General features: G+C 47.1%; 1 protein-coding gene across 1 annotated transcript in view; it reads right to left on the reverse strand.

Moving 5' to 3' along the window:
• Positions 1-343: 343 nt before the first annotated feature.
• Positions 344-15,498, reverse strand: part of DZANK1 (double zinc ribbon and ankyrin repeat domains 1) — a 71,673-nt gene continuing 56,518 nt past the window's right edge. The window contains exons 14-20 of the mRNA XM_081255956.1: positions 14,665-14,739; positions 12,856-12,952; positions 12,035-12,135; positions 10,373-10,453; positions 9,720-9,847; positions 1,520-1,594; positions 344-1,109 (exon numbers count right to left, since the gene is read on the reverse strand). Coding sequence (XP_081112082.1) covers positions 986-1,109; positions 1,520-1,594; positions 9,720-9,847; positions 10,373-10,453; positions 12,035-12,135; positions 12,856-12,952; positions 14,665-14,739 — 681 coding nt within the window. The 3' untranslated portion in view covers positions 344-985. The remainder of the gene's footprint in view (positions 1,110-1,519; positions 1,595-9,719; positions 9,848-10,372; positions 10,454-12,034; positions 12,136-12,855; positions 12,953-14,664; positions 14,740-15,498) is intronic.

Consider the following 15,498-nt stretch of genomic DNA (forward strand, 5'->3'; position numbering starts at 1 on the left):
GCGTCTACCTGGGAAGCCAGGGTCAGCACCGCCCAACCCCACTGGGGCTTGGGTCCCACTCTGCCCCTGTCCCCCTGCAGACAGTCATCCACCCTGGGGAAATAAAGTGTAGGCAGTGGTGCCAGCAGAGTCTATTACTTATTGTCATGAGTTACTTATTCTAAAGTAACAAATATCCTGTTTCCAAATGTTAACAGAAACAATTTAGGGACTCCTACTGCAGCATTAGCACCCAAAGATTGAAATGACGATCTGAAAAAAAGAAATGAATCAAAATTACACATTCCTGCAATTGGTTTATTCGAAGCTTACTTGTCAATCAAAGAACAAGCCATAACCACAGGAATATTGATGAGTTTAGCTTAATAAGGAAAAATTCTAATAAGCTCAATCTTTATGCACTAACTAATTTGAAACCACTTACTAGATAGATTAAGCAAACAACATGCAGAACAGTACGTGGTTTCCCACCATTTGTCTTAGACAAGGGGACAGAATATATGTGTTACCTCTACTTATATTTTACGTGTACTCTGTATGAACACATACACATACTACGCACATTTGCTTATATAATCCTACACTACTTCTGGAAAGACACGACAGACACGGATGTCACTGGCGGCCTCTGTGGAGGGGACGTGGGTGGTTGTGGGGCAGGGACGAGAGGGAGACTTCACATTTTATACCTTTTGGCTTAGAACCGTGTGTAATTTTATCTACTGAGAAATAAAATTAAAGAGCAAATTCTAAGACAAGCAGCAATACACCACTGAAAGCATACACTAAATTCATCACTCTCCAGGGCATTTGGGGAAATATTCACGGGGTGTTGGGGGCTTATACTGTCACATAACTTTTAAAAGCTTATGAGTGCCTCTCGAGCTCAGTTTTCAAACCTCAAATACGCATTTCAGGAGGAAGAGAACAAAGCACAGCCAGAGCTGGATGGTTTCTTTAAAGGAAGCCTGCGGGGCCCTCAGGGCTAATGGTCATCCAGGCTGAGCTTAGCAGCAAAGAGCGAGACGCCGGGGTCATCCCCAGTTTCCAGGGCCAGGTCATACGCCGTCTGGTCTCTTGCGTTCTTCTTCTGAAGGCTTGCGTTGCATCTGCGAAGGAACTGGGGGTGAGCGGACGGACTCAGGTCTCCGAACCTTCCCTGCCTTGGAGGCCAGTCTGGGAGCTCCTGGCCCCTGTCCCAAACTTCCCCCAAGAGGCCACCGTGACCAGCCCTCAAGGGCGGCTCTACCCTGAGACCTGAGGGGCACTGTGATCTCACACGTCCAGTGCCAATCCCGGCCGTGGGTTCCCACTGCATCAACGACCCACAGCCAAGTGGGTTTAGGGGGGCAACGTTTTCATTGTGCTTTTAAAAGCCCTTAGTGCCCTGGGAGCCATGGGGGGATGGTGGCCCCATTACTGGGTCAGCTGTTCAGGAACCAGGACCCTCTGAAATCCTCACAGGCCAACAGGGGGATCACTGTGGCCATCAGTGTCCCTCAGAGGCCAAGGAACATACCCCAGTAAGGTAGTGATGCACTCCCTTCCTGCCAGGCCAAGCAGAGCTGCTTCATGAAGAGTTGCATTTTGGAGCCTGTTTGGATGGGAAAAAAATCCCTGGCTAAATCCTTGGTTTGCATCCTCGAGAAAGTGGAGAAGGAGCAGGTGACCAAAGGGGCCTTGGTTTCACCCACGACCTATTTAACTAACCCAGGAAAATCTCTTGACTCTGCCCTCTCTGCTCCTTTCCTTGGAGGATTTGGAGGGTAAGCTCTGATATCAGAGAGAAAGTGAAAATCTATACACATATTCATGTTTTAAAGTGAGAAACCCCACAAGGATATGGTTTGTAGTCAATTTAGCAAATGCTAATAAATACTATGTTAGTATATTTCCTGCAAGAGTTCATGGAACGCGTTGGACACGGTCTCACCCTTGGCTTGACCCTTTGGGCACTGTCTGTATGATAATAACCTTTCAGGGCTGTGGCTCTTATTCTTGTATAGGGACAATGACCTTGGTTTTAGTGAGTTCGGCTTGTGTGATATGAAAATAAACACCAATCTTAGAACCCAGAGGGCAGGCCCGAGAGGTCAGACAGCATATTTCACGATCTGCCAGACTGTCTCTACCTTGCCTGGTCAGCTTTGGCCCAGTGAGTGAGCAGTGGATGCTGCAGTGGAGGATGGGGTGCTACCTGCATTCTAGAGTTCATGAAAGGCTCCTGCCCAGAGGTGGCAGAAGTGATGGAAGGTGGGAGTTGTGGCTGAAGACAGAGATGAGATGAGCAACTGGAGGTCTGCCTTCTCCTGGCCCTGATCTTTTCCTTGACACCCCCACCCTGTCCCCTGTACCTGCAGATGTACCTGCAGCCATACATTTATCCCAATAGAGAAAAAGGATGGCGGCCTCTTTTCTGAAGGAGATAAACGGAGCCTCTGGCAACTTCCATGCCCAGAGGGAAGCCTTCCACTTGTCCCAGCCTGAGAGCAGCTTCATACACCCACAACCCACCCCACCCCCACCCCAGATGATAAGCTCCTGTCATACACACAGAATTCCCACTCATCTAGCCCATTCCGCATTCTCAAACATGGATGGATGACAAAGGATCACACACATCTGAGAAAAATCTGTAGCATCAAAGAAAAATCAAACACAAGTGTAAGAAATTAAAAATGACTGAAGACAATAGTAGACAAAAACAGAAGGCTTTGAAGAAGAAACAATCAGAACAAAAAGGAGCTCTTAGAAAGTAAAAATATGACTGTTGAAAGAAAAAGTATTCAGCAGGAAGGTCAAGAAAATCTCTTAAAACAGAGAGAAAAAGGGAAATGAAAAATATGGGGGAAAAAATTAAAAAGACAGACAGAGAGGGTCAATGCAAGTGGTCCACCACCTAACTAATAGGAATTCTAGAAAGAGAGAATCAGAAATAACGGAGGGGAGAAAATACCAAAGAGATAAAATTTCCCTGAGCTGAAGAAACACATGACTTTTCAGACTGAAAGGGCCAGGTGGATGAATGAACAACAGCACATCAAAAAAATACCCCCATGAAATTTCAGAACCTCAGGGATAAATGGTTCCAGAAGGAACAAAGAGGTCAGAAATGAATAAGAATTTGCTGTAGCATTTTCATGGGCTATGCTGGGTGCTAGAAATCATGAGAGCAAGGCTTGATTATTTTGAACACAGAAATTAATATCAAGGTATTAGTAGTCAAGAGTGAAGAGAAAAGAAAGTCATCTTTTTTTTTTTTTTTTTTTTTGCCGTACGCGGGCCTCTCACTATCGTGGCCTCTCCCGTTGCGGAGCACAGGCTCCGGATGCGCAGGCTCAGCGGCCATGGCTCACGGGCCCAGCCGCTCTGTGGCATGTGGGATCTTCCCGGACCGGGGCATGAACCCATGTCTCCTGCATCGGCAGGCGGACTCTCAACCACTGCGCCACCAGGGAAGCCCCCGAAAGTCATTTTTGATATTCAAGGACTCAAAAGTTTTTTTCTACATACCCTCTCTGAAGAAGTTACCTAAGGCCACACTCTAGCCTGACAAGGGTCAAAACCAAGAAAGAGAAAAATGTGAACAATAACTATAGGTGGATTCCAGTGAAAAGAAATCCCATGATGACCACTGTGCAGCAGGGCCAGAGGGCTGTCAGGCAAAATCCGAGTAGGAAGTATACTCCAAGAGGAAAGTCTCTAAGAAAAAAAGCACTGAAAAAGTAAGAAACCAGGTAAGATTATGGATGTGGTGAAGGCATGTTCTTTTTCAAACTAGAAAAAAACAAGGCAATCCGAAAGTCCAGGAAAATCAAAGTCACACACAAAAACACATAAGTTGTTCATGGTTTATGAAAGGAAATGAAATGTGACCTGATTTTGAATAATTTATGGTGTGTAAGGAGGATCTACTTGACATTCCTGGTAAGAAAATTTTACTTTGAGTGGCCTAAGTGTTGTTTTCTTGAACCTACAAACAAGAAAATGTAATCAGAGTACACCAATGAACAATATTTATGTAGCTATTATAATGCAATTGCTCTTCGTGCTTTTCAACTATTGCAGTCAACCTATGGGTGAAGAATGGATGTCTTCATTATGTTAACACAAGTAAATATAGCTGTGATTAGTGTTGTAAAAAGTAAGCATATACTAAGAGAAGTTGTGAGATGGAAGGGGAAGGAAAGGTAGAGAGCAGTAACATACACTTATATGCACTTACATCCAGGTGAATCAAGAGACACCACTGACATCATTGAAAGATGATGACTGAAATACAGCAGTTGAGGCATATCATCTATAGTTTAGCAGTAACTACTAAAGAACAAAAACTGGAACAGAATGATCAAAACATGAAGGTCCAGTCAGCAAGCAAAATCATCACCTATGACAGCAAGAATCAGCAGATACTGTCTAAGCATGCTAAATTAGGAGTGATCGGTTTAAGTGTATTGTTTAGTGACAGAGATATAGGTGGCTCTCGGGAGAACTTGAAGACATTTACATGTAGTCGTCCTTGGAGACAAGGACTGGGGGTGAAGAGGTGAGGGCAGCAGAGGACCGCCAGGCCCTGCCACAGGATTTGATGTTTCAATCATGTCCACGTCTCACTTCGATACAATGAAAAAGTGATTTGGTGCGTGTGAATAGTTTTCAATAAACATACACAATTGAAGAAATCTTTCTGCCAGACTAGTCATAAATAAGGCAACGTCAGTACGACTAGGCCAGAAATGAATGATGAAATTGGTGACTAAACCTCCCCATACTGCTCTGTACCTAAATCAAGTCTGTCCCAGACTAATTCTGGGAGTCTCTGGTCCTGGGGGGTGGGGGTGGGGGCCTTTCCTGACCACACCACACTCGATTCCCTTACCTGGCTTTATTTTCTTTGTAGCACTTACCATGCTCTGAAATTACTCATTCATTTGCTTACTTGTTTATTGTCTGTCTCCTCCACTAAACTGTAAGCTCCATGAGGGAAGGGAAGTGATGTCTTCATCACTGCTGTATCTCCATCACCTAGGATGCTGACCAGCACACAGTAGGTGCTCAGAAACCACTAGTAAAATGAATACATCAATGAAAAGAATGAATAGACAAACAAATTAAGGGAAGGACTATGGCCTCCAAGATTGAAACCCATATGAATTGCAGGAAAACATAACTATGAACTCTGCAGCCACCTGTGGGAGGGTAATCCTCTGCCTGATTCGGACTCCAGAATCCGAACTGACCAGGTAATGAGAAGGCTTTCCATTTTCCAAAGTAAATGAGAAACTTAGTGCTTTCACCGGTTTTGTGTTGCGGCAGAACTCTAAGTGTCCAACCACCCTAATGGTCTTAGACCTTGTCTAAGTTTAGATCTTATCATTCATGTAATTTCAGCAAACTTATCTGGCCAAGGCTCCTGGTGCCAAGTAAGTCTGAGTGGTATGACTGGTTAGCCTCTCCTTATATTTCTCCAGAGGCAGGAAGTGAAAGAGGCAAGGCCATGTGCCTTATGACAGAATTTCCATGACTTTCCAAAGATCTGCCTTTGGTTTGATACAAACAGCTCCTACAAGCAACTAAGATCTGGGGATCACCCTTCATATTGTTGTTGTTGGTGGTGACATTACTGTTATTAGTTTGATCAGATCAACATAACTGAGCAGTCAGGCACGGGGAGAGTCCCGTGTCCAACAGCTCTGTGAGGTCACTCCTTACCACGAACCATGCTGGGCGGATTCTTAATGTCTCAGTGTTTGTAAGAACAGCCTCTGGACCCTCGCTACTCAGACTGTGGCACCTGGACCGTTGGCATCTCCTGAGAGCTTGCTAGAGATGCTGGATCTCAGGCCCGGCCCCACCCAGACCCACCAAATGTGCATTTTCACAAGGTCCTTGGCTGATTTACATACACATTAAAGTATGAGAAGCGTTGATCAAGTTCATCTTCTTAGAGTTTGGTGCATTAAAAAAATACACATGCCCTTTCCTTAGTGTGAAAACTTGGACTTGGGAAGGCTCGGTGACATCTGTTAACAGAAACAGAACTTAGAACTTAAATCCAGTTGTAACACCTTTCACCCAGGGCTTCTGTTATTTAAGCCCCACGTGGCTCTTCTCCCAGAGCCAACTCACCCATCCCCGTATCCTATGTCAATCATCGTGCAGCTGATACTTCCCACTCAAATCCTGATGATCCTCTGTTTTCATAATCACAGCTTCACGACTGCCACCACTGAAGTCCAATCATTAGGCTCCGGGCACTACAAATGATCTCACCTCATCCTCCACTAACTCTATGACCCGAGTTCGGTTATCCCCATTTTATAGACGAGAAGACCTAGCAAGAGGAATACGTTCATTTTCTCCACATTTTGCTCTCTCCTGCCTCCAAACTGTCCCCTGTCACCACAGAAGACTCTACTCTCCCCTCCTTTAGCACATTCAAAGTGTACATGCAAAGTGTACATTCAAAGTGGTCATATTCAAAGTGTACATTTCTCACGAGGTCTTTCAGATGACCTCTCCTGGGCTCTAAGTCACTTGAATTATTTGTTCATCTACTCAGCACATGTGTGCGTGCCAGCCTGGTGCCCCCAGATGTGCCAGGGCCACCCGGTCACCTGTGACACGGTGCTTGTTCCTCTCTTGGGGAGCTCAGAGGACCTGGCTGTAAATTCAGGGTGGAGGGGTACACAGTGTGCTACGGGGGTCTGACCACGGAGGTCTCAGTCACACCAGACACCAATCTCCTCCTCATCTTTCATCTTTCCTGCCTCCCCAGTGGCATAAATAAGGCTTCACTGCCCCTCAAGTTCCTGGGGCTTCATCACACATTTACCATTTGAACTCAGATATATTCACAGGGTTGCGGCATCTCCTAGGTGGACTCAAGACCTTCTGGCTTCACAACTCTCCCCAGGCTGAGAGCAGAGTGCGTGTTTTATTTACTCAATAATGGGGCTGGGGGCAGGGATCTCTGATGGCTAGATTTTCTGGGTTAGTGGTTGCCTGCGTAACCACAGTTTGGTTTTGGAAGATGATGAATCATGACTCTGCCAACTCTTAGCTGTGTACCTAGCTCCCCAAACAAGTTAACTGCAACACGGCAAGGGCACGAAACAGAGTGCGTCCTGCCATCAGAACCCCATGCTGGGAGTCTCCTCCTCCGAGGAGCTTGTCATTGTCACGGCAGACCTTCCAGAACGTGATTGGCACAGCAAGTACACTGTGGTGCTCTGTGAATTTGTATCATAAAGACACTTTTCTACTAATGCACAAGCAACTCAAACTGTTTTCTCCAATCTAAGTATCACGGTGAATTAAGGTACACTCTCTCTTTGTAAATCCGGAATTACCTAATAGAATAAATCTCCACAGGTGGACCTCTAAGAAAACTGATGGTTGCATTTTCCTCACTAGCCTGCTAGGGCAGAGCTCAGAGGCTGGATATTTGAAACTGCCAGTGAAGATGGGCAGCTACTGTCCAAAAGCAAACAGCATCTCTGTGTCCCTCTCCTCGCAAGACTTTCTGAATCCGTGTTTCTGAAGTCTGCTGGTAAGAGGTGTCAGCTTTGGTGGAAGATGTGTATTTCTCCTCAGCCATCCCCTTTCTGCTGAGTATGAGTTTATTCTGGTAAGAAAGACACAAACATGGGAACCAGAAACCCTAGGGAGGGGCTTTCTGCTACCGGCCAAGCTGCTGGACAGAAGTTACCTGTATGGAGACCACCTGGGCTGCCTCTAGCCATTAGCTAAACAGGCTCAGGGTGAGAAGAGGATGTTAATCCTTGTTTGCAAAGGACAAGTCACGGAGCCTCTTTTACAGGAAAGTCAGATCGCCAGATGGCTTGTCCCTGAAGAGCTGTAGACAGTGGAGCCTTGAGGTCATGTTCCTGGGTCTACAGAGGTCCAGCTGTGGGGCAGAGGCCGGGTGGACCCAGGCCCAAACACTGTGAACTAACACATATAAGCCACGCTCAGCAGCATTGGCTCTCAGTGGAAAAATCTGCTTTCTGAACCCGCCCCTCCCTGACCCCACGTGAGCTATATTCTGCTAACAGTAACCATGAAAATGCAGGGGGAGTGACAAAGGGCTATTACACACCATTCAGCTAGACCATATAACCACAGCGTTAGACTTAGCAGAAATGCAAGGAGATCACATGTGGATAGATGTCAGTTTACAGAATGGTAATGAAGCAACAATGGAAACTGAGGAACACCAAAGAGAGACAGGTCACCTGTTCCACGTCCAGAGTTAGGTTCATCCTGTTAGCCGGACTCTTCATAAAGCCAGGACTCATCCACTTAAGCTACAATTCAAAATGTGCTCAAGAGATTTTTTTTTCTTTTTTTTTTTGGTACACGGGCCTCTCACTGCTGTGGCCTCTCCCGTTGTGGAGCACAGGCTCCGGACGCACAGGCTCAGCAGCCACAGCTCATGGGCCCAGCCGCTCCGCGGCATGTGGGATCTTCCCGGACCGGGGCACAAACCCGTGTCCCCTGCATCGGCAGGCGGACTCTCAACCACTGCGCCACCAGGGAAGCCCCTCAAGAGATTTTTGCATCAACCACAAGCATTATATGTAAATGCTATTAAAAAATGCTTATCTGAATTATCCAAATATAAAGTATACCTTCACACAAAACAAGGTGTCATTATTTCTATTAATAATGATAATGTAAGTGTAGGAATGTAAATGACGAAGCTGACAAGGTATGACGCCTGTGAACCCCAAGAGAACTTGAGAAAGTAAATTCCAGCCTTCGAGTGTGTACACCCACAGGCCAAACACTCTGCTATAAAATTAAACTACTGATAAAAAGGGGGTCGTGTCTACTGACACAGGAGTCCTATTGGGCAGAAACTTTAAAAACCGCACATAGAAAAATTGAGAGAGAGATTTTCAATAAAAACGCTAGAGGAAATTTTGAAAGAGGAGAATAGAAGCAAAGCTATTTAACTTTTGTCCCCTGTGCTCCTTGCCATCCTCGGCAGCATGGTTCACAGACCGGGGCCGCCAGCTGCCTCAGTAACAGTGCAGGCGGCAGAGTGGTTGACCTGCGATTCCCCCAGATGACTTCCAGTTCAATAGATGGTCAGCGGGATGTAAGCAGTTAACGGCGAGGACCTGGACTCAAAACACTGTCCACCCCAGGTCCCCAAAGTAATTTGCAAGAGAACAGTGGACTCACAAGGCTGGGTGGGGTCAAGGGTGGGAAAGGAACAAAACCATCCCGCGTGACTGGGGATCTCATCATCCCGCTTCCCAGCTGTGGAAACAGGAGATGACGTGGTGAACCCACATGCACCGCCTCCCCCCGGGGCTGTTCGCATCCACGGACGACCGGATAAGGTTTTCTTTCTGCAGTAACTTCATGGGTACATTTCCCATCGTGATGAAAACACTGCTTAACACCCAATGGCTAAGGATTTGCGGGCCCACAAATATAAATAAATTCATGAGTTAACAAAATGGATCATCATTTATCAAAGCTACTAAAAGTTAGACAATCCAGTAGTCTGTTTAAAAACCTTTGTTTTACCCAGATTTGGAAAACAGAAGCAGTTACGTCTCTCATTAAGGCCAAAATGGGTCAACGTGGTTCCTAAGTGGTTCACGTTGAACAGGGCCTGCAAACTGACTGCTCGGAGGAGCCCCACCGAGCACCAGCTGGCTGCGGCCTCACCCACAACTCTCCCTTCCTCGTGTTCCACTCACGGGCCCCACTGCTGGTCCACGTCCGCTCCCCTCTGCACGAGAACCGGGATCGCTTCATGGTGCTTGTTCGTGACCGCCAGGCTCTGAACGGGCTGGTCTTCGTTGTCACTGCAGGTGGGATCTGCTCCCTGCAGCGTGTAGAAAAGGACAAACTTGCACAAAGCCTAAGCTCAATGGCGCCCGCTCGCCATCCTAGTAAGTATACCAAACGCCTGATGGAACTAAACTGCTTTAACTCAAAAGAAGCAGGATCCCCGAGACCTAACCTATAAAGACAGAGCTGCCAAGTCATGTGGGCGATAAAACTTGTGTTTCTGCTCCCCCAGCAGGAGGCCAGGCACCTGGATGGACAACCTTGCTTCTTTAGGAAACATCATGGTCACACAGGGTCACAGACCAGGGATTCTGTCCACCTTCCTGCACTTTATTTGGGCTCCTGTGCACTTTTCTGCCTATTTTCTTTGCTATAAAAATTAGCAACAGGTAACAATTAATGTAAAGTTTTTGACTAGCCATTTAGCCTACTTCCAGATGGTTTTAAATTAAGCGGCACTGTGATTATCACAATATCGAACCAAACTTCCATCTGAAAGAGACGGGGTGACAGGCCTGGCTGAGAGCCTCAGGGAAGTGTGTTCTTGGGCTGCACTTACTTCATCACGTAGTTGTTCCATCACAGACACTCTTCCTTCCCCTGCTGGTCTGACTTCCTTCAGTAGAAGCTTGTTTTCAGGCTGCAGGATCACAGAAGGTGGTCGTTTCCACAGCCGCAAATCTTTTTACTGTCACGCCCCACTTGTCCAGGCTCAACCCTCAGGGCAAATGTTTCCTCTCCTGGGTAAGTTCTGAGTCCCAGGGACAGGTGAGTGAGTGAGTGAGTGAGTGAGTGAGTGAGTGAGTGTGTGTGTGTGTGTGTGTGGTCTTCAAAGGCCAGCAGCACAGATAAACACATCTAATGTAAATCTAGCCAGTCTCTGAGGCCTTGCCTGGGGGAAGGACACCACACTGACATTTTTTTGTGTTATTAAGGGCAGGGATGCAATGAGAAACCTCATAAAACCCCAGAAACCACACACTAGTTTTATTATGAATATTTCGAGGAAAAGCAACCAGGTGAATCCTAAAGTTTACGCTGCATGCTTTATAAGGTGTTCAAAATCAGCCTGAGTGTGACCACCTGCCTGAGGAGAACCCCCCGCCCCCGACCAGGCTGGGTGCCCGTGTGCGTGCTGGGAGGCCCCGGGGCCCCGTGGGACTGAAGTGGTGGGGCTGGAGGGGGGAACTGACCCTGTGTCCACCTCCAGCTCGCTGCCACAGCCAAAGAAGGCCGACCGAAGGGCAAGGTGGTGGGTGAGCAAGGGCACCCACTGTCTCTCCAAAGCTCCTGTTAAAACTATTCATGGTCCATAATTGTGAAAAACAAAACTCTAACAGCTGAGGGAAACTGGGAAAGGGTACCATGCATGGATGAGAAATGGTGAAGAATCCCAAAGATTGAAAGCAGATGGAATCAGACTGACAGGGAAATCAAAGCCAAGAGGAAAACCAGCTGTAGACCCCAGACATGTGAGTGTATTCTCTCCAGGGGGCCCAGCAGGAGGGCGGGCGTTGGGTGTGGCTGAATCCACAGCTGTGTTATTAAAGGGCTTTACCATGAATCACGGGGATGGCCGGCATCCACCCCGCTCTCCCGAGTAGAAGGGCGGGAAGCTTTTGCTCCCTGCTTAAACCCTGATAACTATTTTCCATACAGTTCACAATTTGCCTAACAGAGGCTTCTCCTGGGAGCACTGGGCCTGAGCAGGGCGAAGCGCAGAGCCCAGACATGGCACGGGTTTGGAGAGCCAGGAAGGAGGGGAAACCACCACGGCACTCCCGCTACCGCGCTCACCAGCAGAGGGAAGGCCTTCCCACCCTGGCAACTTCGAGGACCCTCCACCCACAGAGACCTCAGGCCCACAGACCCAGCTGGGCACCCGTGCTAATCAAACTAGCCCTTCGTTTATCAACATGACCTAGCAACCAAGGATCATCACATGTTCGAGACAAACCAAAAGCAAGAAAGAGAAAGATAAGCAGATAGAACGGACCCCAGAGGAAACAGGTGATTCAGGAGACTGAGGAGAACTTTAAAATAATTCCAGTGAATAATCTCGAGAGATTGTAAAGGTTTTGCCTCCATAAAATAAAAACACACTGCTATAAAAGTGGGAACAGAAAATGAAAAAGTATTCTTCCATTTAATCAATCTCAAAATAAAACATTAGTTGCACAGGCTGAAGAAGACAGCTCTAAGGATCAAGGGGAACACATACCGTAAGCTGCTGCTTCTTCCCTTGAAACGTTTTGGTCTTGAAATTCTTGGTCCTTGTGACTTTCTCCGTGGTGTCCGGGGTGCTCTGGCTGTAGTCACTCACTGGAATGACAGGAGTCGAGGATCAAAGTGAAGCCCCCCACCACTCCCATCATGTAAAGAGCCACTCTCCTGCCATGCCCCCCTCTACAGGTCGGAAGGAGGAAAAGGCTTTTATAGAAATTTCTATTTGATGAAACCTGGCCCGAAGGACTCCTGGGGCTGTCCTTCTTGGTCCAGAACCAGAGGATGGGAGGAGGGAGGGGAATCAAAGGGGCTAGAGTTCTCAGGCCCCAAAGAGCAACCCCTGCCCCAATTTATCTCCCCAGTTCCTGTGAAAGACTGCAAAGGTCTCAAGCCTGACTTTGGGGTGGCCAGAGGAATAACATGGGTGGAACGTGAAAGTAAGAGGCCTGGCTGGGCCGGCAAATTTTAAGCAGCTCTCTCCAGCCTTGCCAAGTCACTGTGTTGTTTTTGGTCGACGGTTCTTTAGGTTTCTCTTTTTTAATTATTATTTTTTTCTTCCAGGTTTACTGAGATGTAACTGACATACAGCGCTGTGTGAGTTTCAGGGGCACAGCAGAAGGACCTGACTTACATATACCATGAAATGAGGACCGCAAGAAGTTTAGTGAACATCGTCATCTCATATAGAAACAAAATGAAAGAAATAGAAAAAAAATTGTTGCCTCGTGATGAGAACGTGTAGGATTCACTTTCCTGTAACAACATCCATATATAACTGGTCAACTGTTTTAAAGTCCCCGGAAGGGGACAACTCACCCAGGTTGGACCCGCTGCCGAACTGCCCGTTCCCTCCCTCGGTGACACTGCTCAGAAAGTGGTCGCTGAAATTCACCGCCTTGTTCAGGTAAAGGTTCTGGCCAATGAAAAGATTCCAGCACCATGAAAGAGGAGGCTGCCACGTCCCAGCAGAATGATCTCCCTGTTCACCTGCTCCTCTTTCTGTTCACGACAGCCCCGTCTACCCAGACAGTCAAGCCTGCAGCGTGACCATGCTTCCAGACACCTCCCCCACCTCACCGTGAGGTTCTGTCCATCCTGCCTCTTACGCAGCTCCTCATTCTGGCCCCTCTTCTCACGGCGAGATCACTGCAACAGCCTCCAAACAGGTTCCTGCCAGCCCACCTTCCCTGTGGCTGCCCCAGCCCCTTTATACAATGAATGTATACGTAACTGTGTCCCCCTGTGCTTACAACCCTTCCGTGCCTTGGGATTAGGGTGGCCTGACGGGGAGGCTCAGGCTGCAGAGTCTGTATCCTGGTTTGGTCACTTAGTAGCTTAGGGGTCTTGGAAGAAGCAAGTGGCTTAACTTCTCTGAGCCTCAGTTTCCTCACCCGTAAAGCGGAAATATTATGACCAGCCTCAAAGAGATGCTGTCAAAGCAAAATGAGGTTACATGGATGTCTATAAAATGAGGATGGGTGATACACAGGCCAGACCCAGGATTCTGTATCCACCTGGACCGGTTCCACAGCGTGGCACCCTGCTCCTGCCATCGGGAGCCACCTGCTACTTCCTGAGCACAGAACACGCAGGCTAAGAAAAAACACACACAGAACCTGGGGCACATCCCCGACTTCTACGTGATGGACAGCACATTGCAGATACTCTTGTGTCTGTCCAGTTCCCCTTAACCAGGCAGGTACCATCCCAGCTGCCACGTTGGCTGCTAACAGCTCACAGCTGACCCCCGTCTCCAGCTGCCCTCAGTAGGTGGGTGCTGACCTGCCCTAGTGGTTATGCCCCTCCCCCCCAGCCTCAAGTGGGGACAACTGTTTGGTGTGACTCGCCGTGTTCTGCGTCCCTCAGTCCCATTCTCCTGAAGCACCTCCCCGCCCAAGCTCTGCTGCAGACACACAACCGAAAACACAGCATTTAGTGCTTTCCTTGGTTACAAAGCACATTCACGTGTATCTTCCCACTGGACACTCCCAGCCTCCCTGTGGGTCAGGCAGGGCCCAGGTATCTGTCCCAGTTTTAGAGACATCGTTAGCACCCTGCCAGGTCGGGGCCAGGCCCGAGTTCCCCTCCTTTTCCTTGCCTTCTTCACTCTCTTCTCAATCCATTAATTATCCTTTTGTATGTTGTGACTTCTTGTCCAATGAAACTAAAGCTGCCTGTATCAGTTAATGTTTGTCACACACTTATGGGCTCCATGGCAATGTTCCAGTTACCAAATAAGAGGGAAGATCAAGGGAGACGTGGCCACAAAGTATGGCTTATTTTTATAGGCAAATAGGTCAGAGTACAGCAAACATTTCTGTCAGTCTTTCGCCTATACTCAGACTTCAGTGGGTATAAATAAACCTGAGAACTACAGGACCAATAGGGTGGGTGATAATTTCTTTCTGTTCTTATGACATCTTTATGTGCCTGAAAGCTGGCTTCTCTGAGGTTTAGCTCAGTTGTTTATCTAATTCTATGAAATTGCTGGCCTCCAGTTAAGTTTCATAATATTCTAAACTCTTCCTTTCTATGGATTATGCAGAAGCATTTCAATAAATCATAAGCTACCATTTACTAGGCCACTCAATTTTGAAATGAATAACTTCCAGCAGTTTTACTCACCTTGTTTGAGACTTGAATATAATTCAGCCTGATGCTAACTTCATAGCCATCCTCATGGACGGTAGCAGAGATGAGCTTATAAAAAAGTATTAGAGAGAATTCACAACCATGAGTGTGGGACTCAAAGCCTGGAGCCACAGCCAAGAAATTCTGAGAGGCTAAGCTGTACATTTAATCAAACATTTAATTAACACAAAAGAAGGCAGGAAAAGAGAAACAAAAACTAGATGAAATAGGACACAAATGGCAAAATGGCAGACACAAATCCAGCCTTCTCTATAATTCCATTAGTTATAAATGAACTAAATACTCCAATCAAAGAGCAGAGACTGCCAGATTGGTTAAGAAAGCAAGACCCAGATTGATACTCTCTATAAGAGACACACTTTAATGAAGCCACATGGCTGCAAGTCATCACCTGGCAAAAAGTGACCTGGGGGGGCCAGGCCTTGGCAATCAAGGGCCAAGTATTCAGGTGAGCAGCTGTCTCTGTAAGTAGCGGGAGGAATTTAGATCAATGGGGCTCAGCAAATGCTTTAAGGATCAGATAGTAAATATTTTAGGTTTTGTGGGCCATATGGTCCTTGCCATTACAGTACAAAAGCAGCTACAGACAATAAGTAAATGAATGAGTGTAGCTGTGATCCAATAAAACTTGATTTACAAAACTGGTGGCAGGCCAGATTTGCCCCACAGGCCACAGTTTGGAGACCCCTAGATTAGGCCAAGGAATTAATAAACCACCAAAATAGATTATCAAAGGAAATTGAGCAATACTTGACAATGACACAGTTCTGATGTTGGCCTAACTTGGTGGCAGAGGAGTGGATGGGC

Source organism: Mesoplodon bidens, assembly GCF_964165515.1.
Source record: "Mesoplodon bidens genome assembly, chromosome: 15".
Lineage (NCBI taxonomy): Eukaryota > Metazoa > Chordata > Mammalia > Artiodactyla > Ziphiidae > Mesoplodon > Mesoplodon bidens.